Source organism: Oncorhynchus mykiss, chromosome 6, assembly GCF_057628025.1.
Source record: "Oncorhynchus mykiss isolate SJ-2025 chromosome 6, ASM5762802v1, whole genome shotgun sequence".
Taxonomy (NCBI): domain Eukaryota; kingdom Metazoa; phylum Chordata; class Actinopteri; order Salmoniformes; family Salmonidae; genus Oncorhynchus; species Oncorhynchus mykiss.
The window spans coordinates 14,272,501-14,294,784 of record NC_143027.1 but is presented as its reverse complement, the minus strand read 5'-3'; the positions used below and the strand labels follow the sequence as shown (position 1 = coordinate 14,294,784).

Below are 22,284 nucleotides of genomic sequence, written 5' to 3'. Positions count from 1 at the left end.
AAGGAGGTCAGAGACCTGGCAGGGTGGTGCCAGGACAATAACCTCTCCCTCAATGTGAGCAAGACAAAAGAGCTGATTGTGGACTACAGGAAAGGGAGGGCCGAACAGGCCCCCACTAACATAGACAGGGCTGTAATGGGGTGGGTTGAGAGTTTCAAGTTCATTGGTGGCCACATAACCAATGAACTATCATGGTCCAAACACGCCAAGAAGGCACGACACGACAACACCTTTTCCCCCCTCAGGAGACTGAAAAGATTTGGCATGGGTCCCCATATCCTCAAAAAGTTCTACAGCTGCACCATCGAGAGCGTCCTGAGCGGTTGCATCACCGCCTGGTATGGCAACTGCTCGGCATCTGACCGTAAGATGCTACAGAGGGTAGTACGTACGGCCCAGTACATCACTGGGGACAAGCTTCCTGCCATCCAGGACCTATATACTAGGGACTGTTCTCTCTGCTACTGCATGGCAAGCGGTACCGGAGCACCAAGTCTAGGACCAAAAGGCTCCTTAACAACTTCTGCCCCCAAGCCATAAGACTGCTGAACAATTAATCAAATGACCACCCGGACTATTTACATGGACTTTTTACTTTGTTTTTACATTGCTGCTACTTGCTGTTTATTATCTAAGCATGGTCACTTTACCCCAACCTACATGTGCAAATTACCTCGACTAACCTGTACCCCCACACATTGACTCGGTACCAGTACCCCCTGTACAGTATATAGACTCGCTAATGTTAATTTAATGTTACTTTTTATTTTATACTTTTCTAATATTTTCTTAACTCTATTTCTCTGCATTGTTCCTTGAGTGGTTCCTTGAGTGGCGCAGCAGTCTAAGGCACTGCATCGCAGTGATAGTGTCACGTATACTCCCCCTCTGGCCTCTTGGTCATAAGGCTGCTGATTATCCCGCACACCTGTCACCATCGTTAAGCGCACCTGCACCTCATGATACTCACATGGACTCCATCAATTCCTTGATTATCTTCCCTTTATCTGTCACTCCCCTTGGTTCTTTCCCCAGGTGTTATTGACTCTGTTTCATTTCGGTCCGTTGTTTGTGTTTCGTGTTTATTATTTGCTTTATTTATTAAAACACTCACTCCCTGTACTTGCTTCCCGACTCTCAGCGCACTTGTTACAGAATAACACCTCACCTAAGGGAAACATCAGGCAGTGTTGTTTATTTATTTTTATTTTTTTTATGTCAGTGTCAATGACGTCAGTTCCGGGAGCCACTACAGGCTCTCAGCCGGCTCGTCAGGCTCTCATGCCCCAGCCGGATCGCCAGGTTCTCATGCCTCAGCCGGCTCGTCAGGCTCTCATGCCTCAGCCCGGCTCATCAGGCTCTCATGCCTCAGCCCGCTCATCGGGCTCTCATGCCTCAGCCGGATCGACAGGCTCACCTGCCTTAGCCGGATCTCCGGGCTCTCCTGCCTCAGCCGGCTCGTCGGGCTTTCATGCCTCGGCCGGATCGGCAGGCTCCCCTGCCTCAGCTGGCTTGTCTGGCTTTCATGCCTCTGCTGGATCGCCAGGCTCCCCTGCCTCAGCTGGCTCGTCTGGCTTTCATGCCTCTGCTGGATCGCCAGGCTCCCCTGCCTCAGCTGGCTCGTCTGGCTTTCATGCCTCTGCTGGATCGCCAGGCTCCCCTGCCTCAGCTGGCTCGTCTGGCTTTCATGCCTCTGCTGGATCGCCAGGCTCCCCTGCCTCAGCTGGCTTGTCTGGCTTTCATGCCTCTGCTGGATCGCCAGGCTCCCCTGCCTCAGCTGGCTTGTCTGGCTTTCATGCCTCTGCTGGATCGCCGGACTTCGCTGCTTCCACCGGCTTGTCAGGCTCTCATGCCTCAGCCGGTCTGTCAGGTTCCCGCGCCCCAGCCGGCTCGACTGGTTCCCACGCCCCAGCCGGCTCGACTGGTTCCCGCGCCCCAGCCGGCTCGACTGGTTCCCGCGCCCCAGCCGGCTCGACAGGTTCTCGCGCCCCAGCCGGCTCGACAGGTTCTCGCGCCCCAGCCGGCTCGACAGGTTCCCGCGCCCCAGCCGGCGTGACAGGTTCCCGGGCCCCAGCTGGCGTGACAGGTTCCCGCGCCCCAGCCGGCGTGACAGGTTCCCGCGCCCCAGCCGGCGTGACAGGTTCCCGGGCTCTAGCCGGCGTGACAGGTTCCCGCATTCTTTCCCCAGGGGTTATTGACTCTGTTTCATCTCGGTGCGTTGTTTGTGTTTCGTGTTTATTATTATGTTTATTTATTAAAACCCTCACTCCCTGTATTTGCTTCTCGTCTCTCAGCGCACTCGTTAAAGATAGATGCATCACTCCAGACCCAGGTTCGATCTTCTCATTGTCCAAGTAATAAAACAGCAGCTATCAGGTAAAAACAGGTGGCTGCTTTAGTGGTTAGCTGGCTCGTTTACACAGTGGCAGTGAGTAGCCATACCAGCTTGGTCCTGGTCCCTTCTAGTCCTAGTCAGCATGGTTCAACTTCACCAGTACAGGATCTGACATTTGATATTATCAGCTGGCCACAGGGTTTCCATAGCACCTCAATACATTGATTGGATAAACAAAAGACAACATAGCAGAATCTTATTGACTTATCTAAAGTAACCATTCCCCACTTTCTGTTTTATTTCAGAAGTAAAGTGTGCTGTACGGCTATTGACTCTTCCTCTGTCTTCCTATGAGGTGAACGGCCCTGCGTGGCACGGTGTGCTTTATCTACACACTTGGGACTAATGGCGTTTCTTGGTTATTCTGTGTCCAACACCAAGACCAATTAGAATTTCATCTGCTTCGTTTAGTATCTCTTGGCACCAATTTTGGCAAAATCTGTCCAGTCTGTTATTTTTATGGTAATTCTATGGGGTGTTTGACTAAGCAATTTGCTATCTAAAATGATATAGCCTGAAGTCTCTTAATTGAGTTATTTTAGGCTTTGAATTAAGTGCCAATGTGAGTTCACAGGGTTAAAAAAGACGATATTATGTGTAGTCAGTCCACATGCGTCTCTGCATTCCCATCCCCCATTGTCCTCCAGTGGCTCTGACAGAAAAGTCCCGTGGCAGCGAAGTTCCAAGGCTACAATGTACGAGGCCGACAATTGAAGATGTGCGTTAGAAAACCTTGAAACTTTTCCCCTCTTTATATCTCTCTCCTCTTATTTTTCTGCATTTTCTCCCCTCAGAAAGAAAACAGGCGTTTGAAAAGGTGCACATTATAGAAAGAAATACATTTCAACTTTCATATTGAAATGAGGGAGCTGCAGCTCGGGGCCAATGTCAGATTGAGTCCTTAGCTGATTATTTCACATAAGAGGGCCCTCCTCTTTCTGCACACAGGGCTGGGGAGCCGGATAGCAAGGCGACCACAAAGGCTTGTATTGACCAACTCTGGCTTCATACATTTTGATCTATTGCTCCCCTCAACTGTAAACATTCCATTTGAGCTGTAGGGAAGTTGAAAGGGGGTATTTTTCTTCTTTATTTCTCCAATATCTCTCTCCCCCAACCACCCTCCCTCCTCCATTCATTCACCCCCTTCTCATTTATTCCCAAACCTTCTTTTTTCCCCCTCATCCCTGGTTAAGTGCACATCAAATGGAGTTTTGAGGGTGAACAAATGTCTTTACTACTCCCTCTCTTAGGAATTGAAGTGACCTGACACTCTCATTACCTCTTTTCTTTGCTCAAATTGTAAAATATTAAGGTCAGGTCAGAGGAGGCCTTTTTTTTACGACTCGGAGGTAGAAAAAAAGATTAATAAATGGGCCGAGGCCTCATTTTAATTGAACCTGAAGCATATGTTGCAAGTATGTGCAATCCGTCCCAGATGTTCAGTTCTGGCCGTGTGTTCTGCTCTTCCCTGTGCACCACAAGGCAGCTAGCTATTAGCTGGATAACCTTTGCTCCCAGGGCTAAATTGGGTATTACATGGCAAAAAAGTGGAGCACCTGTTTTTCATTGGGGAAAGGACCCCTTGAGGGCTTTGCATAGGCCGCCACATGTGTATTCACTTAACAGATTGTTGGGCAATCGTGAAAAGTGTCTTTCTTCTGAGCCAATGCTGATATTAGTCACTTACTCTCGTAAGTCCAAAGTCCAGGCTAATTGATGTGGACGGCTCAGTTGTTAAACCCAAGATGGTATCTGAAGGGGAAAAGAAAGAATGGGGATCAACTCTGTGTTTTCTCCTCCTCCTCCTCCTCCTTCTCATCTTCCTCCTCCTCCTCATCTTCGTCCGCATCCTCCTCCTGCATGCCTGCCTCCCTCCCTCCCTTCCTCCTTCCCTCCCTGCGTCCATATCTCTCTGGGCCCCTGCCTGTCACCTACCAGACAGGCCCACACCACAGGGGATCCAGGGGCGAACACGGCGCCACCGCACTCCCAGTCGACACACACACCGCCGTCTGCTCACTCATCGAGAGAGAGAGAGAATACACACATTTATGCTTAATAAACAGACATCATTCTTCAGACAGACACACACACACAAAAATGCACATACCGCTTGCAATATTTGATGAAAACGTATAGGTCGATCTGAAGCTGACATACTGTACAGGTGTAGGTATATGACAGAGTCAACAGTATTATCTGTAGGGGCTGAATGACGTCTATGTTGTAGCCTTGTCTTACACGGCCTGCTGTCCAGAGCTGGAGTAAGGTAGTTACCTCCAGGGTCTGAGTGTTTCTGTGTCTTAGTTTGTGTGTGTGTGTGTGTGTGTGTGTGTGTGTGTGGTGTATGTATGCGCACACTGTGCTGTGATGTGTGTGATAGCCCTGTATCCCAGAGGGTGGAAGGGGAGGGGGAGCGAAAGCGAGCTGGAGGAGCTCTGAGATTACACTCACTACCATGGCTGGTCACTGGAGTCGCTCTCCCCTCGCCTTAGGACCACCGATAGCCAGATAGGACACACACTGCAATCATGTCCTGCTCACAAGCTTACCACACTCACACACCTCTACTACAGATGTCAGCGTTCTCCCTTCCTCTCTCTCTCCCTCCCTCCCCTTACCTTTTTCTATCTTCATCCCATTCCATCTTCTCTCTCTTCCTCTCCCCTCCCTGTGTGTCTCTCTTCCTCCCGGTGTCACTCTCTTCTTCTCCCTCCCCTGTGTCTATCTCTTCCTCCCGGTGTCTCTCTCTCCCTTCTCTGTGTCTCTCTCTTCCTCCCGGTGTCTCTCTCTTCCTCCCGGTGTCTCTCTCTTCCTCCCGGTGTCTCTCTCTTCCTCCCTGTGTCTCTCTCTTCCTCCCTGTGTCTCTCTCTTCCTCCCGGTGTCTCTCTCTTCCTCCCTGTATCTCTCTTTTCCTCCCTGTGTCTCTCTCTTCCTCCCTGTATCTCTCTCTTCCTCCCTGTGTCTCTCTCTTCCTCCTGGTTTCTTTCTCTTCATCCCGGTGTCTCTCTCTTCCTCCCGGTGTCTCTCTCTTCCTCCCTGTATCTCTCTCTTCCTCCCGGTGTCTCTATCTTCTTCCCTGTGTCTCTCTTCCTCCCGGTGTCTCTCTCTTCCTCCCCTGTGTCTCTCTCTTCCTCCCGGTGTCTCTCTCTCCCTTCTCTGTGTCTCTCTCTTCCTCCTGGTGTCTTTCTCTTCCTCCCGGTGTCTCTCTCTTCCTCCCGGTGTCTCTCTCTTCCTCCCTGTGTCTCTCTCTTCCTCCCGGTGTCTCTCTCTTCCTCCCGGTGTCTCTCTCTTCCTCCCGATGTCTCTCTCTTCCTCCCTGTGTCTCTCTCTGTGTGATACTGGGTGTACTCTCTCTGTCCTTTAGAATACTTGAATGTGTATGGTACACATACAGGCCTGTACGTACACGCCAGGCTTGGTTTGGAAACATACCAGGACAGAACTTTGACTGCTGTAGCTCACATGTTACAGTGAGGTACCCTGAGTGGTATCGTTTCTAGAAAGCATTGTTTGTTTCTTGTTATGTTGACTCATTAACATTTGAAACATTCTTCTTCAGGCTAAAACTAAATGTATTATTAGGTGTATGTACAGTATAGATTCTCCGATTGTTAAACACTTGTCTATCCCCTTTCCCCAATATGCTTCCTAGGCATTACTGTATAGACAGATGCACAGTGTGAATAACACAGACATTTCTCTACTATTCATTCTAACATCCATGGGGATTCAGTTGTGATGAATATGCTAAGTTAAAGTAAGGATCTCTTGAAAGATGAAAAGCTGCCTCTCTCTAGTCATCTCTTTATATTTTAATCCTTCAACTCTGTAGTGCTGAGGCAGGCTTTTATCACCCCTCTCCCAGAAGGAGAATCACACACACACACACATGCACACACACACACACACACACACACACACACACACACGCACACACACACACACACACACACACACACACACACACACACACACACACACACACATACACACACACACACACACACACACACACACACACACCCTACTGGATGGGGAACACACAGACAGGGAACCCACTGCAACATTGTTCAGTATAATTCACGTAAAAACACTATTTGTCTTATTAATTTCTTGTGTTTTGTTAAAAACACAAGAAATCAATGGGGGCTTTCAGTGGGTTCCGCCTGACAATCAATCAGAGAGAAAGAAGAAAATCAAGTGATATGACTGCTATGCTGTTTAGGCGAGAATAGGAAGATTCTATCTACTAATAAAAAGTTGCTAATCTCTTTGCCATTACCACGTGGAGGATCTAATGAGGGTGCAAAGGCAGCTGTGGCAGCCTGATAGCAGCTCTGTGTTTATCGATGGCCTGGCAGGTGCCTGGGTATTAACCACTGCTGTATTGCTACGTCAACACCCGGGGCACCATAGCAACACACTCCCATTCCTATGACCCCTGGGCTTAACAGCAGAACCTTAATACGCTGCACCCCATTTCACATCTATCGTTACCCCTCTCTCTCTCGCTCTTCTTCTTCTCCATCTATCTCTCGCTTTCTCTCTCCCTCTGTACTCTCGTTGTTTCTGTGCTGCTCTTTCTATCCTTCCCTTCCCTTTCCATCTCTTTCTTGATCTGTTTTCTCCCTCTCTGTCTCTCTCCCTGTCTCCCTAACAATAGAGAGGAAAACGCAGGTAACCTCTCAGCACTGTGTAATTCTGCAAAATCTGATCCTGGTTCGGGTAGCATTGTGACAGTGTGGATCTGGTGCTTATCTGCAGATAGGATGAGCCGCCAGAGTCACAGCAGCACGCAGATCTGCCGATAGCTGCACGCTCTGATGTAATTGGTCTAAAGAGTACGTGGGGGATTATTTTTAATACTCTAAAAAGGGTGACAGAAAAGTTGCTCTGGGGCTATTGGACTTGTGATTCGCCATGCGTGTCCTCAGGTAACACGTTCAGGGTTTTTTTTAATGCAGAGGAGAATGGGAGAAAAAAAAGTTAGAGCTGCTTGGAGTTCTTTTCTTCTCCCTGCCTCTGAAGGATGAAAAGCTTCACGCTGTAAAATACGCTTTTCACTTTTGTGCCTATTTTTTTCATGTATTTTTTCCACCCACCTTTTTTTCCCAATGATGCTCAGAGGAACTGCATTTTAATAATGTTTGGCTAATAGAGAGGGAAAGAAAAAAACAAAAAGGAGGGGAGAAAAGTGTATTGTCTTGTTCAGCAGTGTGCCACATTGATGGCCATTTTTTCTAACACATCAGGTGGATTATTTTCCCCTCTCCCTCCTATATCCCCCAGATGTCTGCTTCTCAGCCTTGTTTTAACCCCTCTCCCTCCTATATCCCCCAGATGTCAGCTTCTCAGCCTTGTTTTAACCCCTCTCCCTCCTATTCCCCCAGATGTCAGCTTCTCAGCCTTGTTTTAACCCCTCTCCCTCCTATATCCCCTAGATGTCTGCTGCTCAGCCTTGTTTTAACCCCTCTCTCTCCTATTCCCCCCAGATGTCAGCTTCTCAGCCTTGTTTTAACCCCTTTCCCTCCTATTCCCCCTAGATGTCAGCTTCTCAGCCTTGTTTTAACCCCTCTCCCTCCTATTCCCCCTAGATGTCAGCTTCTCAACCTTGTTTTAACCCCTTTCCCTCCTATTCCCCCTAGATGTCAGCTTCTCAGCCTTGTTTTAACCCCTCTCCCTCCTATTCCCCGTAGATGTCAGCTTCTCAGCCTTGTTTTAACCCCTCTCCCTCCTATATCCCCTAGATGTCAGCTGCTCAGCCTTGTTTTAACCCCTCTCCCTCCTATTCCCCCAGCTGTCAGCTGCTCAGACTTGTTTTAACCACTCTCTCTCCTATTCCCCCCAGCTGTCAGCTGCTCAGCCTTGTTTTAACCCCTCTCTGTCTTATTCCCCCCAGATGTCTGCTACTCAGCCTTGTTTTAACCCCTTTCTCTCTTATTCCCCCCAGATGTCTGCTTCTCAGCCTTGTTTTAACCCCTCTCCCTCCTATTCCCCCCAGATGTCAGCTGCTCAGCCTTGTTTTAACTCCTCTCCCTCCTATTCCCCCCAGATGTCAGCTGCTCAGCCTTGTTTTAACCCCTCTCCCTCCTATTCCCCCCAGCTGTCAGCTGCTCAGCCTTGTTTTAACCCCTCTCTGTCTTATTCCCCCCAGATGTCTGCTACTCAGCCTTGTTTTAACCCCTCTCTCTCTTATTCCCCCCAGATGTCTGCTTCTCAGCCTTGTTTTAACCCCTCTCCCTCCTATTCCCCCCAGATGTCAGCTGCTCAGCCTTGTTTTAACTCCTCTCCCTCCTATTCCCCCTAGATGTCTGCTTCTCAGCCCTGTTTTAACCCTTCCATTGTGTCCCTGGTTAAAAAAACCTCTTGATCTATTCTGACCCACAAGGTGCCTAGACCCGGCCCTTCGGAGGACGGGCGACTGCCTGAAAGCCATATCCTCGAGGATATGTTGGCTTCCTGGCACTTTGAGTGGATACGGGTGATGTTGGTAAGTGTGGCCATGCCTCTGGCCTTGCCGGTGTCTCTGTCTGGCTTCTATGGCACATCGTTCGTCTGTCCAGCCGCTACGCCTGCAAGGATCTCTGTGTACTGTCTGTCCCTGTCCTCGTCTCACTTACACGCTCGCTCCGTTAAAAACACACACGCACGGTCGTTATCCCCCACTCCGCCCCAACCCTGTCCCCTTCGTGGGGTGGTGGGGGGGTTGGGGTGTTCCAGCATGGAAAGGTGCCCCCTTTTATATGACTGCAGGAATGTAGGATCCCTCCCAGTAAGGACAGAGAGACTGAAAGAGACAATGACACTGGTACAACCATAGCATGCACTGCATCTTCTGTGACAGGGGAGTTAGCTCTTTGAACCACATAATGGGCCAGATCAACTGTAAAGTTCCCAAATTTAAGAGGACTCCCGTGGTGTTTACATATTTGCAGAAATCCATTCAGATGTATTTTGTGGCTTTTGGCAAACGTATTCTAATGATCTAAAGACACGATGTTGCGACTGCCTGTAAACACACAGTCCAGTTCAAAGTGATTGATGGCAGGCCTTACTGCCTGTAAACACACAGTCCAGTTCAAAGTGAATGATGGCAGGCCTTACTGCCTGTAAACATACAGTCCAGTTCAAAGTAAATGATGGCAGGCCTTACTGCCTGTAAACACACAGTCCAGTTCAAAGTGAATGATGGCAGGCCTTACTGCCTGTAAACACACAGTCCAGTTCAAAGTGAATGATGGCAGGCCTTACTGCCTGTAAACACACAGTCCAGTTCAAAGTGAATGATGGCAGGCCTTACTGCCTGTAAACACACAGTCCAGTTCAAAGTGAATGATGGCAGGCCTTACTGCCTGTAAACACACAGTCCAGTTCAAAGTGAATGATGGCAGGCCCGCGTGGCAAATGACTTGTTTGCATAAAGGCTTACTGTAGCTCTGGTTGGCTGTAGCGCACCGGTCTGCATAGACTCCTGTTCTGGTTTTATTTACTGCAGTGTCTATTAATTGTCCAAACGCATCGCCATCTTTCCCACTCTTTATTGCTGTAGAATTTTCACAAATACCTTAGTATGTGTCATTTCCAAACGTTCTAAGAATTTATGAACACGTGAAAATGACCATATCTAAGTGCTCGCTTGACAGAAAATGTTTTAAAAAGTACCATAGCATAAACTGGAAATGTGATGTTTTTGACTGATATTATGATTGTCTGTTTGTTTCATATCTGCAAAGTAGTTATAACGCTGTCAGTTCCACTTTAAGTTAGGTGACCATTGACAGATCACAGGAGCTAATAGCACCTCAAGTCCTCTATCTAATCATTACATCGCTTGGGATGCTTTGCTAGCTGTATGGGTGAGCTCTTGCTGTGCTGTGTGTTTGTGTGTTTGTGCGTGCGTGTGTGTGTGTTCACACTTGTGTATGCCTACTTGCTTAGAGCTCTAGAGGCCTAAGCCATATCAGGGGGCTGTGATTCTGCACCGTTGCTAACCCAAGAGGGCCCTGTCCTCTGTCCTCAGAAGCCACAGCTACCTACACGCCTTCTACCACAGCCTACTAGTTTACGTCAATACCCTTTAATCAACTACCATTCACACCAGATGATCCAGACTCTGGGAGGCAAGGAGTCCCCCAGCTCCGCTAAAAGCACTGGATACAGTTTTCAAGTGATTGTTAAATAAATGTTAACTATGTGGTTGTAATATCATCACCTCTTGAAAAGCATAGTCAGAACTACACATTTCTGATAATTCCATACAAAACAATTGTGCACATTTAGCTCTATCGTCAGAGTTATACAGGACGTCATGTGTTTCAGGATCAGTCATTTCAGAGACGTACGATATCTCTCAATATTACGATATCTCTCAATATTGACCATTATTAAATGGATATTTGAGTGATATAAATAAAAGTGAACTATAACTGACGAGTGGTTTAGGTTCATTTCCCATCCTTTGCATTTGCCAATGTACTGTCAGCTGATAATGTTTGCTCTGCAAGCTACCGGTAGAAACTGTGTTCAGTTGACTAAATATAGTGGTAAGTAGATCCAACTTTATCCCCTCTTCGATATGGTTTCTAAGAGTGTTAAATCACGATTGCTGCTGACAGACATGACAGGCTACATTTATTGATGGATCACATCAAATTGGCTAGCTAGCTAATAACAGATGATGTCATTATGGCTAGTTAACAAGCTAACTTTCAGGGGATAAACTAGATGGCTATATCCAAATATTGTTTGAATTGCTTGCCATCTATAGTGGTGATGACAGTAGTCTGACTGACAACTTTACCAAGACAAGGACTTACCGATGTCAAGCTCTTTTCAAAAACCTCATCTCTGATGAAGCAAGCTAAATGACACATGGTTTGCTTAGCTAGCTACATGGCAAATGGATATGCTACCCACATGTACTGTATCTGAAATGACTTGATCAATGGATGTTTACTGATCATAAAACATGCAGTTACTTGCTGTATAACTCTGATGAAAGAGATAAATGTGGAATAATCAGAAATGTGTAGTTCTGACTGCTCTTCAAGAGGTGATGACATTAAAACCAAATAATTTATCAAATGTATTTAACAATCCCTTGAAAACAGCACGTAGTTGTCAATGGTTTTAGCCCAGCTGTGGGTCTCCTTGCCCCCCAGCAGCCAAATTCGAACGCTCTGCCCTCTGATTGGCTGGAATCTGGAACACGTCACATGACAGCTGCTGCGCCTGTGTCTCAAAGTCAATCATGGGAAGAGGCAGTTGCTCCTTTTCTTTTAACAAGAGTCATAAATGTGTTATGAGGGTTGAGGATGCATATTTTATTCTCCGTTTGAAGACACAATCTCATCACTTTGTGGTGATGGGCCTTTCTTCTTAAACAACGTTTCAAAATGCGTAAATGTTCCAATTGTCCCGATCTCTTGTTTTATCTCCGCACATACGTAATGACATTGCAGGTGTTATGAAGACAGAATGAATTGGCCTTGATTTTGTAAAGCAAGTTGATGAATCAGAGCAAATTAACTATCAGCATGACTTACTCTGTCATATTACATTGATATTGCACCATAGTGTATAATACATTTTTTTTTGTTATGTGTCAATTTGTGATAGGAAAAATGTCTCCCGCTGTTTGAAGGCCAGACATGTTCCCTCCGATGAATGGGGTTGGTTTAATTGAAAACATAGCATCAACCTGTGGCTTGCCTCAATCAGGATTGAGAAACACATATGGTCTTTGTGTTATTGGACTTAATATGCATACAGTATATTTTACTCTACATCACTAATACCTCCCTGAAATGCCTGTTCCTTTAACCTGGGTTCTCAGAGAACAAAGGAGGGCTGAGAGTAGTGTAGTGCTGGGGATGTTGTGAATGTGAATGTTGTGAATGTTTTTGGAAGAGGGCAGCGGCTAAACCAGGCCAACAAAGGAGAAGAGTAATGGTGTCCCATTCATCACAAACTGCCACCCGGGAACCTGGAGAGAACAGGGAAGGAGAGCAAGGGGATGGGGGCAGGGGTGGGGGCAGGCGGGGGGAACGTGGCAGGGTGAGGGGGTTGGATGGTGGAGAGGGGTGGAGGTGGGTCCAGGGCCACTGTGTGACCTTGAGTCTGTCTGATGGAGAGGCTGGTTGGCTGAGGTGAGAGGCCCCAGTGGGAGATGGGAAAGGTGATCATAGCAGCACTACCCTGGCCCCATTAGAAGAGTACACAGACACGTAAAGACACAAACACATGCACACACACACACATAAACACACAAACACAGACACCAGGCCTTTTAGGATGGAGACTTTTAGGATGGAGTCATGGGATGTAGAGGTCAACCTGAAAATCAACCTCCTCCACCTCCTTCCACATACTCCCCGTTATGTACTTATGTGTATATTTATCCTCAGTCGTCACAGCGACCCTCGCCATGGGAACGGGCTGGGTGAAAAGCCTCATTTAGAATGAGAGACCGTGGCATCTGCACGGTCCACCTTCAACTGCCACAGTTTACTGGAGTTTGACTTTGGCTCTGTCGAAGCAACCCCCCCCTCCCCTGTTAAGGAACTGTGAGATCCTGTATGCCTTCCAGGGCTCTTTGTGTCTGCGAGTGAGCGCTGCTTGATTAGGGGGGAGAACGTGCCGTGCATCTTGGGGACCGGTTAAACAGATATTTATGTGGTTATGAAAAGAGAGGGAGGGGGAAAAAGATATTCACCCAAGGATTACTTGTGAAATAAATAATGTATTAAAACTGCGGCTTCAAAACGAACCATCTGCCTTCTTTCATGTCGTGCTGGCAAGGTGCCAGCAGCACAGAGATATCTGTAGCTGGTCGGAGGGAGAGGAGGTTAGTATTGTCTGCTAATAGGACAGACATGCCCTCTATGGCGGCCGCTGGTACAGTGTGGTCAAGGCCTGGCCATGAGGATAGATCACTGACCTTCATGGGTTAAAGGTGACTGAATGGTTATCAGACATAGAAGTTGCTTGGTGCCACAAGACAACAGGTTTGATCCTGCAGTTTGCCCCTTCTGGTTGGTTTGAGAACTGCGTCTATAACGGTCTGAAAGAGACTGTACTGTACTGCTGTATTTACGTGTTTGTCTCATGGGCATTGTGGGTAGAATCACTGGGGAAGCCAAGCCAGAACAAAGCTCTATAACCTGTTAGTTCATATGCCGTGATATATAGGCCGAAGGCAGAGACAATAAGTAGAGTCAATTCTGAATAAATTCAACCACACCATCACAAAAACGAAGAGAAACTCTGTATGGTGAAGTCTACAAAGCATACTGCATGTAACAAACCGTTACTTGACTTACAGCATGGTCAAGAAAGTAAATTTTTACTGACATTTTTGGAATACTAAACAACTGTTGATTTAGAACAACGGAGAGTTACTGCAAAGAAAACAGGAGCTGCCTAGAACATTCCAGCACCATTTACACTTCAACATTTCAACATCATCAAATCAACCTCTGTTTAGTCTTATACAGTGACAACTAAAAGATAGCAAAAATGATTTAGTTCAATCAACGTAAGCTAAATATGATGTGGCTGTCCATGGTTCTGATTTGTGTGTGTCTATGTGCATGCGTTCGTGCAAGTAGAAAGAACATGTTGACTCATCCTACTTGTAGTGAAACGCCAGTGCCATCCTCCTCTCTTTCATGTTGACGAAACAGTCCAAGACTCTGTCAAACACAACACACTTTAAGTTTTTGTTGTTGTAGGCTACCTGGCTAAAATGCTTGCTCACTATCCTAACTTCATTTCATGGGCAATGTTAGCTAGTTAACATTAGCCTTCTACCTTCTAGCTACATATTGAACTTCAATCCTCTCAGTCCAGGATTTTATGATTGGACCAGAATCGCCATTATAATCATTGGCCAGTATGGAGAATGAAGTAAAACCACAAGTCCAAATCCTTATCTCTATCCATGACTAATTTAGGAAGGGGGCAATTTTAGCTAGATGGCTAGCTAGTCACCCGAGGACAACAACACAACAATTCAAGTTGTTTCTCTCAATTATGTATTTCTCTATGATAGGAGTGAAGCAAAATCCATACGGTCTTCTCTTGACACTTTTTTTGGGGTGCGTCAGGACCATTCACAGTTGAGCTCACTCGGTTTAGCTCAACGCTGATTGGCCATTATTATTATTTTTTTTTATCAAGGTAGGCCAAAGGACAAGGTAAAAATATGTTGTTCTGCGCCTGAGCAAGGCAGTTAACCCACTGTTCCCCGGCGCCGAAGATGCGGAAGACACATTTCAGTTGAATACATTCAGGCGGACAACTGACTAGGTATCCCCCTTTCCCAAATGCTCACTGGCTTCCCTTGCATTCAATGTTACGGGTGGCAAAAATGTCATACTCTTTGTGACCAGACCTTTTTTTTTAGATAGATACACATACAGAGAGAGAGGGGTGCTGTTTCGCTGACTAGAAAGATTTCTCCGGTAAGTACATTCAGCCTTTTGCGAATTGAAGGAAAATTAGGACAACCCAGAGAGACGAAAGATAAATGATTTAACATCCATGAATACACACCACTGCTGTAGGGTCCTGTTCATCAGATTATTCAACTAGATAAATAAAGTAGATGTCATTTCTAGGCATCCCCACCTAGGTGAGGCTGTTTGTGGAAACTCTCTTGGGGCTAATAATCATGTCCTGCAGATGAGCTGTTCAATTTCAAGCTTCTTTTTTTCCTTCTAGTTAGGAACTTTGGTGAACAGTGCTGGTGGCTTAGAACTGGATTCGTTCTCATTCTTCATATCAGTTTTATGAAATTCAGAAGGTTTGTTCTACTATTTTGATGTAAGAGCTGCCTTTTTTACTGAGCACACTCCCATGTAGATCTGTTATGCGGTGCCTTAAAAAAAATCACAATTAACAAATAGGAGAGGGTCAAACACATTGTTTAGTCTACTCCTGATGTGTTGAAGTGTCGGTGTTGTTCTGACGTTGTTAATTCTGATTCGCGTTGTTAATGGTGTCGCCTTGAAGAGGGAGATTCTGGGATGTCTACTGTTTTCAAATGCCTTTCGGGAGCCTTATCCTAGAATCCTGTCACGTTTGACATTTACAATTTATTGTGCGCCACAAAAAAACAGGTGCAATTAAAGCACAGCAGCGAGCAGTCGTCAGTGTTGCACAGCAGCGAGCAGTCGTCAGTGTTGCAAAGCAGCGAGCAGTCGTCAGTGTTGCACAGCAGCGAGCAGTCATCAGTGTTGCACAGCAGCGAGCAGTCTCCAGTATTGCACAGCAGAGAGCAGTCATCAGTGTTGCACAGCAGCGAGCAGTCTCCAGTATTGCACAGCAGAGAGCAGTCATCAGTGTTGCACAGCAGAGAGCAGTCGTCAGTGTTGCACAGCATCGAGCAGTCATCAGTGTTGCACAGCAGCGAGCAGTCTCCAGTGTTGCACAGCAGCGAGCAGTCATCAGTGTTGCACAGCAGCGAGCAGTCATCAGTGTTGCACAGCAGCGAGCAGTCTCCAGTGTTGCACAGCAGCGAGCAGTCTCCAGTGTTGCACAGCAGCGAGCAGTCTCCAGTGCTGCACAGCAGCGAGCAGTCTTCAGTGTTGCACAGCAGCGAGCAGTCATCAGTGTTGCACAGCAGCGAGCAGTCATCAGTGTTGCACAGCAGCGAGCAGTCATCAGTGTTGCACAGCAGCGAGCAGTCTCCAGTGTTGCACAGCATCGAGCAGTCTTCAGTGTTGCACAGCAGCGAGCAGTCATCAGTGTTGCACAGCAGCGAGCAGTCATCAGTGTTGCACAGCAGCGAGCAGTCTCCAGTGCTGCACAGCAGCGAGCAGTCTTCAGTGTTGCACAGCAGCGAGCAGTCATCAGTGTTGCACAGCAGCGAGCAGTCATCAGTGTTGCACAGCAGCGAGCAGTCATCAGTGTTGCACAGCAGCGAGCAGTCATCAGTGTTGCACAGCAGCGAGCAGTCTTCAGTGTTGCACAGCAGCGAGCAGTCATCAGTGTTGCACAGCAGCGAGCAGTCATCAGTGTTGCACAGTAGCGAGCAGTCATCAGTGTTGCACAGCAGCGAGCAGTCGTCAGTGTTGCACAGCAGCGAGCAGTCATCAGTGTTGCACAGCAGCGAGCAGTCATCAGTGTTGCACAGCAGCGAGCAGTCTCCAGTGTTACACAGCAGCGAGCAGTCTCCAGTGTTACACAGCAGAGAGCAGTCATCAGTGTTGCACAGCAGCGAGAAGTCTCCAGTGTTACACAGCAGAGAGCAGTCTCCAGTGTTGCACAGCAGCGAGCAGTCTCCAGTATTGCACAGCAGAGAGCAGTCGTCAGTGTTGCACAGCAGAGAGCAGTCGTCAGTGTTGCACAGCAGCGAGCAGTCATCAGTGTTGCACAGCAGCGAGCAGTCATCAGTGTTGCACAGCAGCGAGCAGTCTCCAGTATTGCACAGCAGCGAGCAGTCATCAGTGTTGCACAGCAGCGAGCAGTCATCAGTGTTGCACAGCAGCGAGCAGTCTCCAGTGTTGCACAGCAGAGAGCAGTCGTCAGTGTTGCACAGCAGAGCGCAGTCTCCAGTGTTGCACAGCAGCGAGCAGTCTCCAGTGTTGCACAGCAGCGAGCAGTCTCCAGTGTTACACAGCAGAGAGCAGTCGTCAGTGTTGCACAGCAGAGAGCAGTCTCCAGTGTTGCACAGCAGCAAGCAGTCTCCAGTGTTGCACAGCAGCGAGCAGTCTCCAGTGTTGCACAGCAGCGAGCACTCTCCAGTGTTGCACAGCAGCGAGCAGTCTCCAGTGTTGCACAGCAGCGAGCAGTCTCCAGTGTTGCACAGCAGCGAGCAGTCGTCAGTGTTACACAGCAGAGAGCAGTCGTCAGTGTTGCACAGCAGCGAGCAGTCTCCAGTGTTGCACAGCAGCAAGCAGTCTCCAGTGTTGCACAGCAGAGAGCAGTCTCCAGTGTTGCACAGCAGCGAGCAGTCTCCAGTGTTACACAGCAGAGAGCAGTCGTCAGTGTTGCACAGCAGAGAGCAGTCTCCAGTGTTGCACAGCAGCAAGCAGTCTCCAGTGTTGCACAGCAGCGAGCAGTCTCCAGTGTTGCACAGCAGCGAGCAGTCTCCAGTGTTGCACAGCAGCGAGCAGTCTCCAGTGTTGCACAGCAGCGAGCAGTCTCCAGTGTTGCACAGCAGAGAGCAGTCGTCAGTGTTGCACAGCAGCGAGCAGTCTCCAGTGTTGCACAGCAGCAAGCAGTCTCCAGTGTTGCACAGCAGCGAGCAGTCTCCAGTGTTGCACAGCAGCGAGCAGTCTCCAGTGTTGCACAGCAGAGAGCAGTCGTCAGTGTTGCAGGCTCATCCTGACTTCTATGGAATACAGTCAACCTACATGTTTCCCCCCTGGTGTGCCCCCCATAGAGATACCTGCTAGAGATACATAGATAAAGGTTGGCTCAGCAGTAGGCTGATCAACACATATCTGACAGGTCAACACACACACACACACTCGCGCACACACATATGCAGGCATACGCACGCAAACACATGCGTGTGCACACAAACATGTTCACACACACGTTCACATATTGACATTTGCACTCACAGTGGTAGTGCAAATAAATATACAGTGCCTTCAAAAAGCATTCACACCTCTTGACTTTTTCTACATTTTGTTGTTACAAAGTGGGATTAAACTACACAAAATACTCTGTCAAAGTTTTTTTCTTTTTAAGTTGTGAAACGTAAAACATTCATATCTTGATTAGATAAGTATTCAACAACCTGAGTCAATACATGTTAGAATCACATTTGGCAGTGATTACAGCAGTGAGTCTTTCTGGGTAAGCCTCCAAGAGCTTTCCACACCTGCAGTGTGCAAACTTGTCCATTATTCTTTCAAAAATTCTGTCTAATTGGTTGTTGATCATCGCTAGACAACCATTTTCAGGTCTTGCCATAGATTTTCAAGCTGATTTAAGTCAAAACTGTAACTTGGCCACTCAGGAACATTCACTTTCTTCCTGGTAAGCAACTCCAGTGTAAATTTGGCCTTATGTTTTAGATGATTGTCGTTTGGAAAGGTGATTTCATCTCCCAGTGTCTGGTGGAAAGCAGACTGTACCAGGTACTCCTTTAGGAGTTTGCCTGTGTTTAAAAAAAAAAACAGTCCTTAACGATAACAAACATACCCATAACACGATGCCACCTCAGCTTGAAAATATGTAGAGTGGTACTCAGTAATGTGTTTTATTGGATTTGCCCCGAACATAACACTTTGTATTCAGGACACAAAATTAATTGCTTTGCCACATTTTTTGCAGGATTACTTTAGGATGCACGTTTTGGAATATTTTTATTCTGTTTTAGGTTAGTATGGTGGAGTAACTACAATGTTGTTGATCTATCGTCAGTTTTCTCCTATCACAGCCATTAAACTTAAAAAATGTCAGTCACCATTGGCTTCATGATGACGTCCCTGAGCGGTTTCCTTCCTCTCCGGCAACTGAGTTAGGATGGACTCCTGTATCTTTGTAGTGACTGGGTGTATTGATACACCATCCAAAGTGTAATTAATAAGTTCATCATGCTCAAAGGGATATTCAATGTCTGTTTTCTACTAATCGGTCTCCTTCTCTGCGCTGCATTGAAAAACCTCCCTTACTCTTTGTATGTGTGGGGTACAGAGATGAGACAGTCATACAAAAATATTGTTAGCACTATTATTGCACACAGAGTGACTTATTATGTGACCTGTTAAGCACTTTTCTGACTCAAGACATTTCAGCTTTTCCATTTTTATTAATTTGTAAAAATGTCAAAGAACATAATTCCACTTTGACATTATGGGGTTTTATGTAAGCCAGTGACAACAATTCTCCATTTAATCCATTTAACAAAATGTGGAAAAAGTCAATGGGTGTGAATTCTTTCTGAAGACACTGTAAATAAACATAGATTTTAAAAACATAGACCCGCAGCAAAAGCAACCCTCCAAATGTTGCGGATATAAAAGACCAGCAAGTTGATAGACGGCAGAAAGTTTCTCCCTCACACTGAAACACTGGGCTTTCATGTTCAGCACTACCAGCGGGGCTCAATGCAATTTGTAAAATTGAGCGCTCCTTCATCTTGAACTCTATCAGATCCCGCTGATGAGTGGCTCTGTGCCATATGATTTAGATTGGACTAAATTATCTTTTGGAGAGGGCATCACACACACACACACACACACACACACACACACACACACACAGTCTTCCAGGTGTCCTGATGTTTATCCAGCTGCTAACTGAACTGGAATATACCGAGCTGCTGCTCAAGCCTGTGCTGCAGGGGCTCCGTTTAATGACATCATCATGTCTCTGTCCATGAGGAGAGGTTGGTAGCACTTTGGTGATCTAATGATCCCTTGGAATGTGCATTATCTGGGTTAGAAGTTGCCTTTAGGCATAGATTTAGGATCAGCTTACTCTCCCTAAATCCTAACCTTAACCATTAACGGGGAAAATGCTAAACTGACCATAGACCAGCATGAAGGGGAATCGTCATCCTATTTTACTACATTGGTACAGTTGTCTGTCACCCTCTTGGTGGCAACTCCTCTGAATAGAGTGCATGTGTGTAAGTCACCAGCACACATCCCCATGCTGGACTTTATAGTTATAATCGCACAGTCCAGATCGACCGAACACAGAACAGACCTTACCTTATGGATCTGTGTGCACACACACACACACACACACACATAGACAGACTGTACAGAACCCCATACCACTGACTCCAAGTCAGTGACTAGGCTAGTTCAAAGACAGTGGTGGTGGTGAGAGACTCAGGGGAGTTGATAGCCGTCTGCATTTTGTTTATGTGCAAGAATGTTCTGTGACATAATTAGATGGCACTTTATAATAAATGCACCAACACAAACAGACACTCCAGTGGCCCTTGTCACCACCCTCCCTCCACACACATTCATTATGAATACAGTTCTAATGATGGAAAACATTTTCAGAAGTTGTTTTCTTCAAGTCAGTAAAATGTCAGCACACACTAGATGAGTAGAATGTACCTTCACACTCCCGGCAGGATGGGTCACAAAGGCAAAGACCTTGAAGCAAACAAGCAAGCTAAACTTTCACATAGCAAATTAGATGAATATGGTACACACATAGTTGATTTGGGTGTTGTTTGGTTACCATTGCCAATTTTAAAAGTCTCTCTCTCTCTCTCTCTCTCTCTCTCTCTCTCTCTCTCTCTCTCTCTCTCTCTCTCTCTCTCTCTCTCTCTCTCTCTCTCTCTCTCTCTCTCTCTCTCTCTCTCTCTCTCTCTCTCTCTCTCTCTCTCTCAGTTTGGGATTTCCTTTGAAGTCATTGTATGGCCTGTTACCCACTCCATAACTGCTAATTAAAGTTAGCAATGGCGTAGCCTCATCAATGTACGTAGTTAGGACATAGGTCACCAATTCTGTTGAGTTTTTGAAGTTCAGCATGTACGATTTAGCAGAAGCTATACGATGTTCTGGAGCTGTAACATTTACATACAAACATGAAAGAAGGTTTCAAAACGTGAAGGGTGCAAACCCTGAACGTCAAAATCAAGTCCGTATCTAAGAAACAGACATAAGTCTGTATTGTCTCCTTTTTTACACCCACTTTTGAAGACAAGCAACTTTTGACCTTGACAGTGATCTGTGATTGGTGCTGTCATCCCAGACAGGGTACTACATATCAACACCCTCCTCAACGATGAAATTATAGTGCATGACAAGGTCATGATGCAACAAAAATATATACAGTATGGAGGATTAGAAATGATGCAGACAATTACATTATAGAAGCCACAATCTATCTACAATATTAACGCTGATCTACCCCCTTAAATATTAAAACATTGCGATGGATTTCAAGGTTACAAAAATAATGGGCAAGGCAAAGAAAAGCAGGGTAAAGTTAGCATAATGTAACAAAGGGTATTGTAAGGTTTTACTGGACCATAGCAGAGCCAGCTGTTTGTATCACGATTATCTAAGGTCAGGTGGTGTGCTAGTTGATTCCATCCCAGTCTAAGAACAGGTTGCTTTAGCATCTGAGTGCTGGGGAGTGCTAGGGAGTGCTAGGTAGTGCTGAGGCATGCTGGGGAGTGCTGGGGAGTGCTAGGCAGTGCTGAGGCATGCTGGGGAGTGCTAGGTAGTGCTGAGGCATGCTGGGGAGCAGCAAAACAAGCCTCTCCCTGGCTCTGTGTTTTTGTTACTCCTCTCAGCCCTACATTTGAAGGGAGGAAATTGGAGTCAGTCCATGGTTTGAGAGGGGCATGTGGCAATGGTTTATACTCTGATGACCTCTAACCCTTCCGCTCCGCCACCACTCGCTCTCTCACACCGCTCCCCTGTCCCGCAAACACTCTCCCGGAGCTCCGAGAACACTCCCCAGGCCCAGAACACCAAGCCCCACCCAACACAACCCAACACAGTGGACCCTGGACATGGGGCTTTGTTGGAACCAATAATACAAAACAGATGGGGAAGAAAGGAGGCTTGTAAAAATATTTAAAAGAAAATAACCCTGTCTAATTATATCTACGTGTCTTGTGTGGTTTTTCAGGGAGGCCTTGTGGTTTCCCTGGCTGCAACCGGGTTCATTTATCAAATGCCTGATCCTGCAGGAAGAGGAGTATAGGGGGTGCGATGGGGGTCTCTGGGGGACGGTTTGGGTTTGAGGCCTGGGGGTTATAAACAGTTGAGTGTCTTTTCCTGGTCCACTAATTCTCTTCAATGATGAATTATCCCCTTGTTATTTCTGTGATGTGACTGTTCTCTTTCAGTATTGAACTCCATGAGCACAGCATGGACCTGTAGAATTCTCACACACAGGTGGGCATCCATAACTGTCCATTCTGCCATGAAGTGGGAAGTGGTTTT

At 46.7% G+C, this 22,284-nt stretch overlaps 1 protein-coding gene across 8 annotated transcripts in view; it reads left to right on the top strand.

Annotated features, from left to right (window-relative positions):
• Positions 1-22,284, top strand: part of LOC110525302 (multiple C2 and transmembrane domain-containing protein 1) — a 246,940-nt gene that overhangs the window by 211,306 nt on the left and 13,350 nt on the right. For 5 of the 8 annotated variants that reach the window (XM_036979435.2, XM_090237031.1, XM_090237034.1 and 2 more), the window contains one exon: positions 8,790-8,891. The exons of the other annotated variants lie outside the window; for them this stretch is intronic. In XM_036979435.2, the coding sequence (XP_036835330.2) occupies positions 8,790-8,891 (102 nt within the window). The remainder of the gene's footprint in view (positions 1-8,789; positions 8,892-22,284) is intronic. 8 annotated transcript variants of the gene reach the window in all.